Source organism: Oncorhynchus mykiss, chromosome 13, assembly GCF_057628025.1.
Source record: "Oncorhynchus mykiss isolate SJ-2025 chromosome 13, ASM5762802v1, whole genome shotgun sequence".
Lineage (NCBI taxonomy): Eukaryota > Metazoa > Chordata > Actinopteri > Salmoniformes > Salmonidae > Oncorhynchus > Oncorhynchus mykiss.
In genome coordinates, this window is record NC_143034.1 from 5,319,720 (window position 1) to 5,339,203 (window position 19,484).

The following is a 19,484-nucleotide window of genomic DNA, read 5'->3' on the forward strand; positions in this document are numbered from 1 at the left end:
TATGAAAGTTATATATTTAGAACCACCTGTTCAATTGGAATCCAGCGACGTCTGTGTCTTCAGTGTCCTAGAAGTGTCCAGGTTTTTGTGTTCTGACTTGTAAAACAGGATGAATAAAATAAGTAATGTAAACATAGCAGTAATTACCAGGAAGCTCTACATTTGTTTTAAAATCACACTAAGATTGTTAAAACTGGCCTCGGGTTATTGAGAGATCTGATTTAGGATTTACCCTCGTAGCAAGGTTGTTTTATCATGTGGTTTCATTCGGGTCTCTATTTAAAAATAACACTGTCTTTGGCAGGAGAAAGACCAGACTCAGAGGAACCAGAGCCAGGGACGTCCAAACTAGCAAGACGACACCACTGCTCCCACTGTGGAAAAAATTGTAACCGGTTATGGGACCTGAAACAACATGAGAAAATGCACACAGGGGAGAAGCCTTACCACTGTTCCCAATGTGGAAAGTGTTTCGTCTGTTCGGGGGAGCTGAAACAACATGAGAGAATACACACAGGAGAGAAGCCTTACCACTGCTCCCAATGTGGAAAGAGTTTCAACCAGAAAGCAAACCTGAAAGCTCATGAGAGAATACACACAGGAGAGAAGCCTTACCACTGCTCCCAATGTGGAAAGAGTTTCAACCAGAAAGCAAACCTGAAAGCTCATGAGAGAATACACACAGGAGAGAAGCCTTACCACTGCTCCCAATGTGGAAGGTGTTTCAACCAGTCGTGGGCGCTGAAACAACACGAGAGAATACACACAGGAGAGAAGCCTTACCACTGCTCCCAATGTGGAAAGTGTTTCAACCAGTCGAGGGAGCTGAAACAACATGAGAGAATACACACAGGAGAGAAGCCTTACCACTGCTCCCAATGTGGAAAGTGTTTCAACCAGAGAGTAAACCTGGAAGCTCATGAGAGAATACACACAGGAGAGAAGCCTTACCACTGCTCCCAGTGTGGAAAGAGTTTCAACCGGAAAGCAAACCTGAAAGCTCATGAGAGAATACACACAGGAGAGAAGCCTTACCACTGCTCCCAATGTGGAAAGTGTTTCAACCAGTCGGGGGAGCTGAAACATCATGAGAGAATACACACAGGAGAGAAGCCTTACCACTGCTCCCAATGTGGAAAGTGTTTCAACCGGTCGGGGGAGCTGAAAGAACATGCGAGAATACACACAGGAGAGAAGCCTTACCACTGCTCCCAATGTGGAAAGTGTTTCATCCATTCAGGGGATCTGAAACGACATGAGAGAATACACACGGGAGAGAAGCCTTACCACTGCTCCCAATGTGGAAAGTGTTTCAACCAGAGAGGAAACCTGAAAAAGCATGAGAATACACACAGGGTAGAAGCCTTACCACTCCGCCCAGGTTGCAAAGCTTTTGCCCATTTAGGAAGCCTGAAAGAACACATTAGACTGCACACAGCGGAGAAGGCTTAGAAAAGCTCAGACTGTGGGAAAACATATTACTCATAAGTCACTTAAACGTCATTAGAGAATAGAGAAATTACTTCTCTTAGCGTGTATATTGATATTTCACATCACATTGACTTCAAATTCATCAGAGAACATACACAGTGCTCCCGTTGTCTTATATTGTTGACTGACAATATGTTTACCTGTCTTTACCATATGAAATTAAATGGTACAGGGTATACTCAAACATATATTTGTTTGTTTCTATTAGAAGACATGAAGTGAATATGGAGTCTGTCAGTTTGAATATAAAGAAGATCAGGTTCCTTCTTTTAAACTGTCCTTTTTTAAACTCTTTGTGTTTATCTGGGTGTGTCATTCCTCCAGCACTACAGATAATACAGTGATATTTGGATGTGATGCATTAGTTCCATTGTTGACATTTGCATTGTTGGCCCACTGCTGATTTAATGAAATGAAAATGTTCAGACTCTGTAATGGAAAATGTTAATTGTTTGTGTGTCCACATAACTGAGTATGTGACTAACCTTGTGAAACTGTCCTATTATAAGCTCCTGTTCTTGGGAGTATCATTCTGTGTTGCAAACCAATTTGCACCTGTGTCCTTGTATGAATAAAGTCCCGCCCAGGAACAGGAAACTATAAAGATATGTGCTAATCACCCAATGCTTCAGGAATTCAGACTGTCTACACTGTGCTGTGTAACTCTGTTATTCTCTCTGAGCTCAGAAATAAAGAATCTTGGTTTGACTTGGACTCCAGCAGATCCTTATTTTATAATATCCACCACAACTCTCCCACAGATTGCTGTTTATCATTGTCTCAAAGAAGAGTTCCTTGTTCCACTTTCCTGGGGGAATTTACAAGCCTCCCACTGATTGAATAAACATTGTTTCCACAGGTAACATTTTGTGTTTCACCCAACTTGCAACCTAAATCCAATGACTGGTATCATTTTGTGTTTCACCCAACTTGCGACCTAAATCCAATGACAGGTAACATTTTGTGTTTCACCCAACTTGCAACCAATATCCAATGACTGGTGACATTTTGTGTTGATTTCATGTTAAATTCACATTAGTTGACGAATCATAGAAATGTAAATAGAAACTAGATGTTGAACTGACGTCTGAGCCCAGTGGGCTGGTTTGAATAAGCAGCAGGTGTTGGATTCGTGACAAGTTAACCCACTTTCATAGGCTGTCATTGTAAATAAGAATTTGTTCTGACTTACCTAGATAAAAAAAATAACAAAGGTGAGAATGCTATTCATTGACTACAGCTCCGCTTTCAACACCATAGTGCCCTCAAAGCACATCTCTACGCTTAGGAACCTGGTAACTGGATCCTGGACTTCCTGACGGGCCACCCCCAGGTGGTAGGAGTAAGTAACAACACATCTGCCACGCTGATCCTAATCACAGGGGGCCCCTCAGGGGTGCATGCTCAGCCCCCTCCTGTACTCCCTGTTCACTCATGACTGCATGGCCAGACACGACTCCCACACCATCATTAAGTTCGCTGATGACACAACAGTGTCATCAGGCCTGATCACTGACAACAACAAAGCATAGCCTCCACATTGACACTGTACTGGTATCTCCTATATATAGCCTTCACATTGACCCTGTACTGGTACCCCCTGTATATAGCCTCCACATTGACTCTCTACTGGTATCTCCTATATATAGCCTTCACATTGACCCTGTACTGGTACCTCCTATATATAGCCTCCACATTGACTCTACTGGTATCTCCTATATATAGCCTCCACATTGACTCTACTGGTATCTCCTGTATATAGCCTCCACATTGACTCTGTACTGGTACCCCCTGTATATAGCCTCCACATTGACTCTGTACTGGTACCCCCTGTATATAGCCTCCACATTGACTCTGTACTGGTACCCCCTGTATATAGCCTTCACATTGACTCTGTACTGGTACCTCCTGTATGTAGTCTCCACATTGACTCTGTACTGGTATGTCCTGTATATAGCCTCCACATTAACTCTGTACTGGTACCTCCTGTATATAGTCTCCACATTGACTCTGTACTGGTTTAAATAGTAGAGTAGAGAGAGAGAGTAGAGTTCGACCGATTATGATTTTTCAACGCTGATACCGATTATTAGATTAATTGGACAATTTTTTTATTTGTTTTTCTAATAATGACAATTACAACAATACTGAATGAACACTTATTTAACTTAATATAATACATCAATAAAAATCAATTTAGCCTCAAATAAATTATGAAACATGTTCAATTTGGTTTAAATAATGCAAAAACAAAGTGTCGGAGAAGTAAATAAATGGCAATATGTGCCATGTAAAAAAGCTAACGTTTGAGTTCCTTGCTCAGAAAATGAGAACATATGAAAGCTGGTGGTTCCTTTTAACATGAGACTTCAACATTCCCAGGTTAAGAGGTTTTCGGGTGGAGTTAATATAGTATTTATAGAACTATTTCTCTCTATACCATTTGTATTTCATATACCTTTGACTATTGGATGTTCTTATAGGCACTCTAGTATTGCCTGTGTAACAGTATAGCTTCCGTCCCTCTCCTCGCCCCTACCTGGGCTCGAACCAGGAACACATCGACAACAGCCACACTCGAAGCAGCGTTACCCATTACTCCACAAAAGCCGCAGGCCCTTGCAGAGCAAGGGGAATAACTACTCCAAGTCTCAGAGAGAGTGCAGTTTGAAACGCTATTAGCGTGCGCCCGCTAACTAGCTAGCCTTTGGTCATTAATATGGTCGAATACGGAAACTGTCATTTTGAAAACAAAATGTTTATTATTTCAGTGAAATACGGAACCGTTCGGTATTTTATCTAAAGGGTGGCAACCCTAAGTCTAAATATACTTGTTACATTGCACAACCTTCAATGTTATGTCATAATTACGTAAAGTCCTGGCAAATTAGTTCTCAATGAGCCAGGCGGCCCAAACTGTTGCATCTACCCTGACTCTGCGTGCAATGAACGCAAGAGAAGTGACACAATTTCACCTGGTTAATATTGCCTGCTAACCTGGATTGCTTCTAGCTAAATATGCAGGTTTAAAAATATATACTTCTGTGTATTGATTTTAAGAAAGGCATTGGTGTTTATGGTTAGGTACACATTGGAGCAACGATACGCACCGCATCGACAGGACATGCTAGATAAACTAGTAATATCATCACCCATGTGTAGTTATAACTAGTGATTATGATTGATTGATTGTTTTTATAAGAAGTCTAATGCTAGCTAGCAACTTCTACATTCGTGTAACAGGCAGGATCCTCGTGGAGTGTAATGAGGCAGGTGGTTAGAGCGCTGGACGAGTTAACTGTAAGGTTGCAAGTTTGATTCCCCCAAGCTGACAAGGTGAAATTCTAGCGTTCTACCCCTGGACACGGCAGTTAACCCACCGTTCCTAGGCCGTCATTGAAAATAAGAATGTGTTCTTAACTGACTTGCCTAGTTAAATAAAGATTAAATAAAGGTGTAAAAAATAAATAAATTTGTATACATTTTTTATACAAACTTGAAATCGGCTCTAATTAATCGGTCTACGTCTAATATGAAGTATGTCAGTTTCAATGTTAAGGTCTTTGATTTAATTATATCTTTGAAACTCAGGCTGTGTGTGTTTATCTGCGTCATTCCTTGATCATTCCTTGTGGTCCTGTAGCTCAGTTGGTGGAGTATAGTGCTTGTTAAACCAGGGTAGTGGGTTTGATTCCTGGGACCATCCATATGTTAATTGTTTGCAAACATGACTGCAAATCCCTTTAGATAAAAGTGTCTGCTAAATGGCAGATATATCCACTGATTATACCAAACATTTCGAACACCTTCCTAATATGAAGTTGGACCCTCCTCTTTCTCCCTCAGATTAGCCTCAATTCGTCGGGGCATGGACTCTACAAGGTGTCGAAAGCTTTCCACAGGGATGCTGGCCCATGTTGACTCCAATGCTTCCCACACAAGTTGGCTGGATGTCCTTTGGGTGCAGGGGACGCTCCTCAGAGGAGGAAGGGGACGCTCCTGAGAGGAGGAAGGGGAGCTTCCTCAGAGGAGAAAGGGGAGGCTCCTCAGAGGAGGAAGGGGAGGACCCTCCTCAGTGATTTTCATAAAAATAAAAATGATAAAACATGTAAAAAAGTTTAATCCTTTTTAGATATTAGAAATTACGGTACGTTCTTTCCAATACAAAAGTGTAGTGTAGTGTATTTTTTCCAAACTGCGTTACCCACTCCAGTCAGCAGATGGCGATGAGCGTCTTTCAGGTGATGCTTCTTTCGTGACGTATAATGGACTGGACGGACGCTTCTTCAGGAACAACAACGCGGCTACTCTTTCAACCACCTCGGTAGCTTGCTAGCAAACATAAAAGTGAAAGATTGACGATTTAGACCATCTTAATGTACATTATCTAATCTCAGTGTTTTAAACACAGTTCTGTTGACGTATTAACTGGTTAACTGTAACCTAATTTGCAAACTTGTTAAAGATTGATGCTGAGCCTAGCACTAGGCTAGTCGCTAATGCTAACTAGCTAGCTAACATCCCTTACCATGATTTCATTAAAGTACTCATCCCCTGCTATAGAAGAGGAGGTCTGCTGTTTGCAGAAAGAAGCTCTGGCAATGAACATTGAAGAAGAGGATGAGGTTACAGTGAAAGAAGAGAAAGAACCTTTTAGAATGAAAAAGGAGGAAGAGGATGCTGTTATAGTGGAAGAACATTTCCGAATGAAAAAGGAGGAAGAGGAGACTGTTATAGTGAAAGAAGAAGATGCTGTTATAGTGAAAGAACCTTTTAGAATGAAAAAGGAGGAAGAGGAGACTGTTATAGTGAAGGAAGAAGATGCTGTTATAGTGAAAGAACATTTCAGAATGAAAAAGGAGGAAGAGGAGGCTGTTATAGTGATAGAAGAGAATGAACCTTTTAGAGAGGAAGAGGATGCTGTCTCAATAAAGGTGAAGGAGGAAGACGTTTTGGGAGTGAAAGAGGAGGAGACAGAATATCCGATTACCATCAGTGAGTACTGTCTTAAAAACAGGGGCACAAACTATGCCGTTGTTGAACTAATGTGTGGTTTTTAAGGGGCATTCTACTGAAGTTCTACACTTGAATATGTTGTTCAGTACTGTAGGAATTGTTAAAGGGTCAATCTGCCATTGGTTCATATATTTTAGGGACTTTTCAATTAGATGTATTGAATTCTCCATGTTGTCTATATTAAAGTTCCCCTCATCTAGTATAACAGGCTTTTAAAATTCAATATTGAAGCATATGTTCTACTTAAAATATCAAAGGGAGTTTACTACTCATTTTGATGTTCTCGTTCACACAGGAGAGAGACATGACTATGGTGGATCCTCTGGGGAGCCTCAACAACATCCTGATGCTGACGAGGCAGAGAAGAGTCTCTCCAGATCAGAACACCAGATGGTACAGCTTGGTCTGGTCTAGCATACAGCTTGGTCTGGTCTAGCATACAGCTTGGTCTGGTCTAGCATACAGCTTGCTCTATCTGGGTCTGGGCTGGGTTTCTGTAAAGCACATAATGACATGTGTCTGTGACCCCTCTTTATGGTTACTAGGACAATGCTAGCCCTTCCGCCCTCCCGGAGTCCCTGTGTCGTGCCTCTCCCGGTAGCACGTTACTGCTGGGTATGAAGAGGTTGTCTGTGCTGCTGGTGGACTGCAGGAAAAAAATGGGGCTGAGTGGAACTGTGAGAGGAGGAGAAGAGAAGAAAGGATCAGATTTGACTCATCAAAGTAAGTGCTGTAGTTTAGTTTGAACAAATACAATAGATCTGCCCACCGGTATCTGTTACCAGGACAACCAGCAGAGTTGTGTTAGTTGACAGGAAGATAGAGTGGATGTTATGAATATCATAACACTGAAAAAGGATTCTGCCAATGAAAAGAGAGAAACCAATTGACCATATAAAACCTTGATGAAAGTTAGCTTTGGAGAGAAGGTTTCAATGATCAAGGTGCTTGTTTTACAAAAACTTTTCCTTAAAACATTATGGATGTTACATTGCCTGTCCCAGTCAACACCCCTCTCTTTACAAGACTGTAAAACAGGCAAACTAAACTCAGGACTTTGGTCATTAATTAACTAATACTGGAGGAAAGCTGGGATCAGGCTGCCTACTCAAGCAAAAGCTTCGAACTGTAACCAGTGCCGGCAACCTTGTTCAGGTTATCAATCAACCTACCAGGGTAGTTACAAACAGTAGAGGAATGAAATCATCAACATGGTTTGATCATATCTTTACTAATGCTGCAGAAATGGGGTTTAAAGCAGCTATGAAAGTTATATACAGTATATCACAAAAGTGAGTACACCCCTCACATTTTTGTAAATATTTAGGTATATCTTTTCATGTGACAACACTGAAGAAATGACACTTTTCTACAATGTAAAGTAGTGAGTGTACAGCTTGTATAACAGTGTACATTTGCTGTCCCCTCAAAATAACTCCACACACAGCCATTAATGTCTAAACCACTGGCAACAAAAGTGAGTACACCCCTAAGTGAAAATGTCCAAAATGGGCCCAATTAGCCATTTTCCCTCCCCGGTGTCATGTGACTCGTTAGTGTTACAAGGGCTCAGGTGTGAATGGGGAGCAGGTGTGTTAAATTTGGTGTCATCGCTCTCACACTCCCTCATACTGACTGGTCACTGGAAGTTCAACATGGCACCTCATGGCAGAGGTCTCTCTGAGGATCTGAGATAAATAATTGTTGCTCTACATAAAGATGGCCTGGGCTATAAGAAGATTGCCAAGACCCTGAAACTGAGCAGCAGCACGGTGGCCAAGACCATACGGCGGTTTTACTGGACAGGTTCCACTCAGAACAGGCCTCGCCATGGTCGACCAAAGAAGTTGAGTGCACGTGCTCAGCGTCATATCCAGAGGTTGTGTTTGGGAAATAGACATATGAGTGCTGCCAGCATTGCTGCAGAGGTTGAAGGGGTGGTGGGTCAGCCTGTCAGTGCTCCGACCATACGCCGTACACTGCATCAAATTGGTCTGCATGGCTGTCGTGCCAGAAGGAAGCCTCTTCTAAAGATGATGCACAAGAAAGCCCGCAAACAGTTTGCTGAAGACAAGCAGACTAAGGACATGGATTACTGAACCATGTCCTCTGGTCTGATAAGACCAAGAAACTTATTTGGTTCAGATGGTGTCAAGCGTGTGTGGCGGCAACCAGGTGAGGAGTACAAAGACAAGTGTTTCTTGCCTACAGTCAAGCGTGGTGGTGGGAGTGTCATGGTCTGGTGCTGCATGAGTGCTGCCGGTACTGGGGAGCTACAGTTCATTGAGGGAAGCATGAATGCCAACATGTACTGTGACATACATACAACATGATAACGACCCCAAACACACCTCCAAGACGACCACTGCCTTGCTAAAGAAGCTGAGGGTAAAGGTGATGGACTGGCCAAACATGTCTCTAGACCTAAACCCTATTGAGCATCTGTGGGGCATCCTCAAATGGAAGGTGGAGGAGTGCAAGGTCTCTAACATCCACCAGCTCCGTGATGTCGTCATGGAGGAGTGGAAGAGGACTCCAGTGGCAACCTGTGAAGCTCTGGTGAACTCCATGCCCAAGAGGGTTAAGGCAGTGATGCAGAAAATGATGGTGGGTGGCCACACAAAATATTGACACTTTGGGCCCAATTTGGACATTCTCACTTTTGTTGCCAGCAGTTTAGACATTAATGTGTGTTAAGTTATTTTGAGGGGACAGCAAATTTACACTGTTAAACAAGCTGTACACTCACTAATTTACATTGTTGCAAAGTGTCATTTCTTCAGTGTTGTCACATGAAAAGATATACTCAAATATTTACAAAAATGTGAGGGGTGTACTCACTTTTGTGATATACTGTATTTAGAACCACCTGCTTGATAGGAATCCAGCAACGTCTGTGTCTTGAGTGTCATAGAATTGTCTGTTTTTTGTGTTCTGACTTGTAAAACAGGATGAATAAAATAAGTAATGTAAACATAGCAGTAATTACCAGGAAGCTCTACATTTGTTTTAAAATCACACTAAGATTGTTAAAACTGGCCTCAGGTTATTGAGAGATCTGATTAGGATTTACTCTCGTAGCAAGGTTGTTTCATCATGTGGTTTCATTCAGGTCCCTATTTTTTTTAAACACTTGTCTTTGGCAGGAGAAAGACCAGACTCAGAGGAACCAGAGCCAGGGACGTCCAAACCAGCAAGACGACACCAGTGCTCCCACTGTGGAAAGGGTTGTAACCGGTTATGGGACGTGAAACAACATGAGAAAATACACACAGGGGAGAAGACTTACCACTGCTCCCAGTGTGGAAAGAGTTTTAACCAGAAAGCACACCTGAAAGCTCATGAGAGAATACACACAGGGGAGAAGCCTTACCACTGCTCCCAGTGTGGAAAGTGTTTCAACCGGCCAGGGCATCTGAAACTGCACGAGAGAATACACACAGGGGAGAAGCCTTATCACTGCTCCCGGTGTGGAAATAGTTTTAACAATTTAGGGAAACTGAAACGGCATGAGAGAATACACACAGGGAAGAAGCCTTATCACTGCTCCCAGTGTGGAAAGAGTTTTATCGGTTTAGGGAAGCTGAAACGACATGAGAGAATACACACAGGGGAGAAGCCTTACCACTGCTCCCAGTGTGGAAAGTGTTTTAATGAGAACTCAAACCTGAAAGTCCATGAGAGAATACACACAGGGGAGAAGCCTTACCACTGCTCCCAGTGTGGAAAGAGTTTTAACAATTTAGGGACCCTGAAACAACATGAGAGAATACACACAGGGGAGAAGCCTTGCCATTGCTCCCAGTGTGGAAAGAGTTTTAACAATTTAGGGAACCTAAAACAACATGAGAGAATACACACAGGGGAGAGGCCTTACCACTGCTCCCAGTGTGGAAAGTGTTTCATCCGGTCAAAGGAGCTGAAAAGACATGAGAGAATACACACAGGAGAGAAGCCTTATCACTGCTCCCAGTGTGGAAAGAGTTTTAACAATTTAGGGAACCTGAAACATCATGAGAAAATACACACAGGTGAGAAGCCTTACCACTGCTCCCAGTGTGGAAAGTGTTTCAACCGGTCAGGGGGGCTGAAACGACACGAGAGAATACACACAGGGGAGAAGCCTTTCCACTCCTCCCAGGGTGCAAAGCTTTTGCCCATTTAGGAAGCCTGAAAGAACACATGAGACTGCACACAGAGGAGAATGCTTACAAAAGGCCAGACTGTGAGAAAACATATTACTCATAACAGTCACTTAAACATCTTTAGAGAATCCACACAGGAGAGAGAAATGACTTCTCTTAGCGTGTATATTGTTATTTCACATCACATTGACTTAAAATTCATCAGAGAACACACACAGTGCTCCCGTTGTCTTATATTGTACACTGACAATGTGTTTACCTGTTTTTACCATATTAAATTGTTTCTTCCAATTATTGATAAACATGTACCTGTTAAGAAACTGACTGTTAGAACTGTTAAGGCTCCATGGATTGATGAGGAATTTAAAAACTGTATGGTCATTGGTAAAAATAGAAAAGACTTGAGGTCCTGGAAAGAGTTTTAACCAGAAAGGACACCTGAACCAACAGGGGAAAATACACACAGGGGAGAAGCCTTAACACTGCTTATCACTGCGATTTGGTTGGGTTGTGTATCGGAGGACGCATGACTTTGACCTTCGTCTCTCCCGAGCCCGTACGGGAGTTGTAGCGATGAGACAAGATTGTAGCTACTAACAATTAGATACCACGATATTGGGGAGAAAAAGGGAGGTAAAATTAAACATTTTAAAAATTAAAACACATGAGACTGCACACAGGGGAGAAGCTTTACCACTGCTCCCAGTGTGCAAAGTGTTTGCCCATTTAGGAAGCCTGAAAGAATACATGAGAAGGCTTACAAAATACTCAGACTGTGGGAAAACATATTACTCATCACAGTCACTTCAACGTCATAAGAGAATCCACACAAAAGAGAAGAATTACTTGTAATATTGATATTTCACATCACATTGACTTAAAATGAATCAGAGAACATACACAGTGCTCCTGTTGTCTTATATTGTTGACTAAGAATGTGTTTACTTGTTTTTACCAGATGAAAGTGAATTGTACAAAGTATACTTAAACATATAGTTGTTTGTTTCTATTAGAAAACATGAATTGAATATGGAGAATGTCAGTTTGAATATAGAGTAGATCAGATTCCAAAAATGGTCCTTTTTTAAACTCTGACTGTGTTTATCTGGGTGTGTCATTCCTCCAGCACTACAGATAATCAAGTGATATTTGGATGTGATGCATTAGTTCCATTGTTGACATTTGCATTGTTGGCCCACTGATGATTTAATGAAATTAAAATGTTCAGACTCTGTAATGGAAAATGTTAGTTGTTTGTGTGTCCACATAACTGAGTATGTGACTAACCTTGTGAAACTGTCCTATTATAATCTCGTGTTCTTGGGACTATCATTATGTGTTGCAAACCAATTTACACCTGTGTCCTTGTATGAATAAAGTCCCGCCCAGGAATAGGAAACTATAAAGATATGTGCTCATCACCCAATGCTTCAGGAATTCAGACTGTCTACACTGCGCTGTGTAACTCTGTTATTCTCTCTGAGCTCAGAAATAAAGAATCTTGGTTTGACTTGGACTCCAGCAGTTCCTTATTTTATAATATCCACAACTCTCCCACAGATTGCTGTTTATCATTGTCTCAATGAAGAGTTCCTCTTTCGACTTTCCTGGGGGCATTTACAAACCTCCCACTGGTTCAATAAACGTTGTTACCCGATTGATGAGATTATCATGGGTGAGAGCAATTATTTTATTTGTCAAATGGCAACCAAGCATCGGTCATCATGTCACCAGAATAAGACCCTCAAAGTGTATTGGAATGGAGCATCAAGCTCATCACATGTAGTTTCACCACCCTGTGAAGTTCATAACTTATTTCATCTGTAGCCTAATAAACTACATGGTTTCCCAAGTCGTAGTGGGAGGACCACACAAGATATCATCAAGTGACTCCAAGTTAACTAAGATGTGATGGTTGTTATATAAATATTTGCGCATCAAAGAGTTTCCACTGCCATTTCTCGCTTAAACATTTTTACTGACACAAAAAGACAAACAAATTGTCAAACGAAGTAACAAAATGTCACCATTTATTAAAATATTCAGGCATATCCTGTTTCCATCAGCCCGGTCATTACTTTTGAAATGGTTGGATCAATATCCACCTTCATGATGTGGATGAAGCCTGATTTGGAATGTCTGAGTAGTTCTATATGATGTCATAATTCACCCCTCTGATAATCAAGTGATATTTGGAATGTCTGAGTAGTTCTATATGATGTCATAATAGACCCCTCTGATAGTGATACATTTGTTCCATTGTTTCCATGTCAGTTGGTTTCCCACTCTGATGATTTATATCTGACAGAGGGGCTTTAAATGAATAGTATGGTGACATCTTAGTGTGTCTTGAAATAGGATTATTAATCATAAACTCCTATAGCAACAATACACTGCAGCTTTGACATCAAGATGAGAATGGTCTGATGGGTGGTGGTGCTACTCTATAGGTAAGGCTGTCCAATATGAATGTTCAAATAGTCACTTCTAGCCGGCCTCCGCCCAGTATCCTGCCCTGAACTTAGTCACTGTTACTAGCCGTCAACCACCCAGTACTCCACCCTGTATTCTAGTCAAGGCTCATCCTATATAACTACTGCTGTACACACCTTTTATATTCATATACGGTCCATAATGTCTAGACACACCATCATATACATTTTAAACAAATGGTATATATTTATATTCCAGACTCTGACATTCCTCGTTCTACCATTTCTATATTTCTAAATCCTTAAAATAAATTGTAGGGAAAATCAGTAGGTCACACAAATGACTATTTCTAAACAAAGATAATAGACAAGTAGAATGGGACAGGTTTCTTATACTATCTTCACTTACTCGGTGCAGAGACTCCAGGGGTGGTGATGAAGGCTGTAGGAATGAAGATCAGACAGTGAAGAGACTCCAGGGACGGAGATGAAGGCTGTAGGAATGAAGATCAGACAGTGAAGAGACTCCAGGGATGGAGATGAAGGCTGTAGGAATGAAGATCAGACAGTGAAGAGACTCCAGGGACGGTGATGAAGGCTGTAGGAATGAAGATCAGTCAGTGAAGAGACTCTAGGGGCGGTGATGAAGGCTGTAGGAATGAAGATCAGTCAGTGAAGAGACTCTAGGGGCGGTGATGAAGGCTGTAGGAATGAAGATCAGACAGTGAAGAGACTCCAGGGATGGAGATGAAGGCTGTAGGAATGAAGATCAGACAGTGAAGAGACTCCAGGGATGGAGATGAAGGCTGTAGGAATGAAGATCAGACAGTGAAGAGACTCCAGGGACGGTGATGAAGGCTGTAGGAATGAAGATCAGACAGTGAAGAGACTCCAGGGATGGTGATGAAGGCTGTAGGAATGAAGATCAGACAGTGAAGAGACTCCAGGGATGGTGATGAAGGCTGTAGGAATGAAGATCAGACAGTGAAGAGACTCCAGGGGCGGTGATGAAGGCTGTAGGAATGAAGATCAGTCAGCAATACTGGTCCTGTGGTCAGGTGGGGGAGTGGTCGATCCAGACAATGATTGTGAGGAAGCATGCGGGGAACAGGCTCCTTTCTACTACCATTCTGGGGTCTGGATGCATGCCAACAAAGACTACAACTGCTTCAAACAATGGGAGAGGCTACCATTGACCACCACACTTTCTTTCATAACCAGGAAGCCCATGTTGAGCCAATAGTGTTCCCACTATGGAAGAGGGAGCAGGATGCCTTCATCCAGTCTCTCAGAAAACCATGTTGAGCCATCAGTGTTCTCACTATGGAAGAGGGAGCAGGAAGCCGTCATCCAGGGACAAGGACAAAGGTGCAGCACTGGTGTTAGTAGCTGATGACAGAAGTGACAGCCTGGACACACAGCAAAGTTTGACGCGATCAGTGTTGTTGAGCAGAGAATCAACCAGAGAATCAACCAGATTGATTCACAGTCAGTGTTGTTGAGCAGAGAATCAACCAGAGAATCAACCAGATTGATTCACAGTCAGTGTTGTTGAGCAGAGATTGCTTTGTTGAAGCACTTTTGGCAGTGATTATAGCCTCAAGCCGCCTTGGGTATAACACTACAATCTTGACACCCCTGTATTTGTGGTGTTTTCTCCCATTCTTCTCTGCAGATCCTCTCAAGATCTGTCAGGTTGGATGGAGAGCGTCAATGCGCAGCTATTTTCAGGATTTCTTCAGAGTTGTTTGATCAGATTCAAATCCGGGCTCTGGCTGGGCCTCTCAAGGACATTCAGAGACTTGTCCCAAAGCCACTTCTATGTTGTCTTTGCTGTGTGCTTAGGGTCGTTGTCCTGTGGAAAGGTGAACCTTTGCCCCAGTCTGAGGTCCTGAGTGCTCTTGAGCAGGTTTTCATCAATTATCTCTCTGTACTTTGCTCCGTGCATCTTTCCCTCGATCCTGACTAGTCTCCCAGTCCCTGCCACTGAAAAATATCCCCAATAACACCATGATATTGCCATCACCACGATTCACCGTAGGGATGGTGCCAGGTTTGCTCCAGACCTGACGCTTGGCATTCAGGTCAAAGAGTTCAATCTTGGTTTCATCAGATCAGAGAATCTTGTTTCTCATGTTCTGAGAGTCCTTTAGGTGCCTTTTGGCAAACTCCAAACAGACTTTCATGTGCCTTTTACTGAGAAGTGGCTTCCGTCTGGCCACTCTACCAAAAAGGTCAAATTGGTGGAGTGCTGCAGAGATGGTTGTCCTTCTGGAAGGTTCTCCCATCTCCACAGAGGAACTCTTGAGCTCTGTCAGAGTGACCATCGGGTTCTCAGTAACGTCCCTGACCAAGGCCCTTCTCCCCCAATTGTTCAGTTTGGCTGGGCGGCCAGCACTAGGAAGTCTTGGTGGTTCCAAACTTCCAAACTTTCCATGTAAGAATGATGGCGGCCACTGTGTTCTTTAGGACCTTCAATGCTGCAGAAATGCGTTGGTCCACTTCCCCAGATCCGTGACACAATCCTGTCTCGAAAGGATTATATCACAACAAATAAAGGCTACATAAAGTTCATGAGAGAACACGCATCTCCTCGTACACTTGTCTCATGTTTACAAAATAGAATTGTGCTTTTGGTCATTAAGCCTCATTAAATCAAACTGTATGAAGCTGTATGTATTTTATTTCAACACCTGCTCCTGATCTGTACCTCTGTACTGGTACCTCCTGTATATAGCCTCCACATTGACTCTGTACTGGTACCTCCTGTATATAGCCTCCACATTGACTCTGTACTGGTACCTCCTGTATATAGCCTCCACATTGACTCTGTACTGGTACCCCCTGTACATAGCCTCCACATTGACTCTGTACTGGTACCCCCTGTATATAGCCTCCACATTGACTCTGTACTGGTACCCCCTGTATATAGCCTCCACATTGACTCTGTACTGGTACCCCCTGTATATAGCCTCCACATTGACTCTGTACTGGTACCCCCTGTATATAGCCTCCACATTGACTCTGTACTGGTACCTCCTGTATATAGCCTCCACATTGACTCTGTACTGGTACCCCCTGTATATAGCCTCCACATTGACTCTGTACTGGTTCCCCCTGTATATAGCCTCCACATTGACTCTGTACTGGTACCCCCTGTATATAGCCTCCACATTGACTCTGTACTGGTACCCCCTGTATATAGCCTCCACATTGACTCTGTACTGGTACCCCCTCTATATAGCCTCCACATTGACTCTGTACTGGTACCCCCTGTATATAGCCTCCACATTGACTCTGTACTGGTACCCCCTGTATATAGCCTCCACATTGACTCTGTACTGGTACCTCCTGTATATAGCCTCCACATTGACTCTGTACTGGTACCCCCTGTATATAGCCTCCACATTGACTCTGTACTGGTACCCCCTGTATATAGCCTCCACATTGACTATGTACTGGTACCCCCTGTATATAGTCTCCACATTGACTCTGTACTGGTACCCCCTGTATTTTGCCTCGTTATTGTTTTTTATTGCCTTGGCCTAGTAACCCTAACAAAGGGCCCACCTGGACTGAGGGCTGCCTCATTACTGAGGAAGCTCAGGACCGAGGGGTACCTCAGGCCTTAGCTACCCCTCGGTACTGAGCTACTTTTTAAAACTTTTTATTTTGGGAATATTTTCTCAACCCTTATTTTTCTTATCTACGTTGTTGGTTAAGGGCTTGTCAGTAAGCATTTCACGTTAAGATCTACACCTGTTGTATTCAGCGCATGTGACAAATAATATTTGATTGTAACTAAATATGAAGTTTCAATGTTACGGTCTTTGATACAATTATATTTTTGAAACTCAGGCTGTGTGTGTTTATCTGCGTCATTCCTTGATCATTCCTTGTGGTCCTGTAGCTCAGTTGGTGGAGTATAGTGCTTGTTAAACCAGGGTAGTGGGTTTGATTCCTGGGACCACCCATATGTAAAGTGTTTGCACACATGACTGCAAATCCCTTTAGATAAAAGTGTCTGCTACATTGCAGATGTATCCACTGATTATACCAAACGTCTGGAACACCTTCCTAATATGGAGTTGGACCCTCCCCTTTTCCCCTCAGAACAGCCTCAATTCGTCGGGGCATGGACTCTACAAGGTGTCGAAAGCATTCCACAGGGATGCTGGCCCATGTTGACTCCAATGCTTCCCACAATTGTGTCAAGTTGGCTGGGTGTCCTTTGGGTGCAGTGGGGTCTCCTCAGAGGAGGAAGGGGAGAACCATCGTCCTCAGTTATTTTCAGAAAAATTCAAATGGTAAAATATTTAAAAGTGGTCCTTTTTAGATAAAACTATACTAAATATAATCACGTCACCAAATAATTTATTAAAACATACTGTTTTGCATCCTCCTCTGGGTACATTGACTTCAATACAAAACCTAGGAGGCTCATGGTTCTCAAGCCCTTCCATAGACTTACACAGTAATTATGACAACTTCCGGAGGACGTCCTCCAACCTATCAGAGCTCTTGCAGCATGAACTGACATGATGTCCAACCAATGAAAGGATCAAAGAATGTATCTAGTACTGAAAGCATAAGCTACAGCTAGCTAGCACTGCAGTGCATAACATGTGGTGAGTAGTTGACTAAAAGAGAGAAAAATACAATAGTTGAACAGTTTTGAACAAATTATTTTATTCCAAAATGAAGGAGAAGCGAGAGAGAGATATTTTGTCATTTATTTTCCACTTTCAGTTTCACTTACTTAGCAAATGCAGCTATCTAGTTTAGTCTACTCAAACACTTGGCTCAAACAGAGCGATGCTATGTTAGCTAGCTGGCTATGACTATCCAACACAACACTGGAACTCTTCCAAGTCAAGGCAAGCTTTTGGTTTTACTAATTTATTGCCACTGGGACCCGCCAAGGTAAGTGCTAAACTGCTTACTGACTGTACACTAACGTTACTGCATGATTGTAGCAGGTTTACTAACAAGTTAGTTCTATTAGCTCTGTTGACTATGATGTTACTTTAGCTAATATGGTGACAACAATGTAAGCTGTGTGTTTCAGTTATGAAATGGTTTGGCTTGGAAAGGTTTTTTCTCCTGGTCACATACAGCTGATGTGTTGTGCATTGAAGTACAGAAACAAAGGGAGAAGGTGATAAGAGGAGAGCACATAGATGCAAGAAGGAATACAACGTGTCTGTAATGAAAGTGAACTGTGTTTATGCATGATCAGGGGTGTTTTCATTCCGCCGATTCTGTTGACAAACGTTTCTTAAATGGAACAAAACGGGGATAAACATACCTGAATTTGTCCAGTGATATCTCTATTTCAGCTAGATGCAGGCGAGAGTGTGCAAGGCAGTATTGAATGTGTCACTGTCTGTCTATGTGTCACTGTCTGTCATCGCAAAATGTTCTCTCGACCTGTGTGAACCTACATTCTAAACTTTCATTCATAGGCTAGGTTGCTACCTCATGATGGGTATAGGGACAATTAGAGTATCATGTAGTAGCCTAAACCTATTGCTGTTACATTGAACAGGGTGAGTGAAATATGAATGACAGTCGTCCAATATGCTGTAATAGAATTAAGGCCATGCTCATGAAAAAACAAATCGTCCTGCCTCATCTTAAACGGCACAAACCACCACTGTTTGGGTGGTGGACCACTCTTGGTACACATTGGAACTGTTGAGCTGAAAAACCCAGCAGCGTTGCAGTTCTTGACACAATCCGGTGCGCCTGGCACCTACTACCATACCCTGTGCAAAGTAACTTAAATATTTTGTCTTCCCCATTAACTCTCTAAATGGCACACATGCACAATCCATGTCTCATGTCTCAAGGCTTAAAAATCCTTATTTAACCTGTCTCCCCCCTTCATCTACACGGATTGAAGTGGATTTAACTAGTGACATCAGTAAGGGATCATAGCTTTAGCCTGGATTCACCTGGTCTTTCTAAGTCATGGAAGGAGAAGCTGTTCTTAATGTTTTGTCTACCCAGTGTAAAGCACTACAGATAATCAAGTGCTATTTGCATGTGATGCATTTGTTCTGTTGTTTACAGGATGATTTGTATCGTATAGAGCGTGGCTTTAAGGGAAGAGTATGGTCACATCTAGACAAAAACGATTGTGAAAAATGAACAGAGTAAATGTGTATAAACACACTACCTATTCATAGAAGTATTTATTCATCATCTACATATTCATATTACGCTTCTACGTCTGTGTACAGGAAAGTATTAGTTGTATGACGAAAGAGAAAATATATCAGCTTATTGTTAAATTATTATGACGTTCTTTCCAATACAAAAAGTGTAGTAACTATTGTTTCCAAACTGCGTTACCCACTCCAGCCAGCAGATGGCGACGAGCGTCTTTCAGTTGACT

General features: G+C 42.3%; 2 protein-coding genes across 5 annotated transcripts in view; both read left to right on the forward strand.

Moving 5' to 3' along the window:
* LOC110518115 (uncharacterized) overlaps positions 1-12,162 on the forward strand; it is a 167,712-nt gene extending 155,550 nt beyond the window's left edge. For 2 of the 3 annotated variants that reach the window (XM_090194834.1, XM_090194839.1), the window contains one exon: positions 9,654-12,162. In XM_090194834.1, the coding sequence (XP_090050960.1) occupies positions 9,654-10,672 (1,019 nt within the window). In that variant the 3' untranslated portion in view covers positions 10,673-12,162. Of the gene's footprint in view, positions 1-304; positions 2,200-9,653 lie in introns of those variants that run through there. The other variant, XM_090194837.1, reaches the window with a different exon arrangement.
* On the forward strand, positions 5,916-7,331 carry LOC149978666 (uncharacterized). Of its 2 annotated transcripts, XM_090194953.1 has the most exons (4): positions 5,916-6,141; positions 6,262-6,486; positions 6,803-6,900; positions 7,053-7,331. In XM_090194953.1, exons 1-4 carry the CDS (start codon positions 6,021-6,023, stop codon positions 7,251-7,253), a joined length of 645 nt encoding a protein of 214 aa, XP_090051079.1. In that variant the 5' UTR covers positions 5,916-6,020; the 3' UTR covers positions 7,254-7,331. The 2 variants fall into 2 exon arrangements, with proteins under 2 accessions (XP_090051079.1, XP_090051078.1); XM_090194952.1 differs by having other exon boundaries at positions 5,916-6,486.
* Positions 12,163-19,484: the final 7,322 nt, after the last annotated feature.

Bases quoted from the DNA above. Each gene is read 5' to 3' on its own strand.
- LOC149978666 (XM_090194952.1), top strand. From the start codon at position 6,021: ATGATTTCATTAAAGTACTCATCCCCTGCTATAGAAGAGGAGGTCTGC. The intron at 6,487-6,802 runs GTGAGTACTGTC...TCGTTCACACAG, and splicing joins AGAATATCCGATTACCATCA to GAGAGAGACATGACTATGGT. The intron at 6,901-7,052 runs GTACAGCTTGGT...TATGGTTACTAG, and splicing joins CCAGATCAGAACACCAGATG to GACAATGCTAGCCCTTCCGC.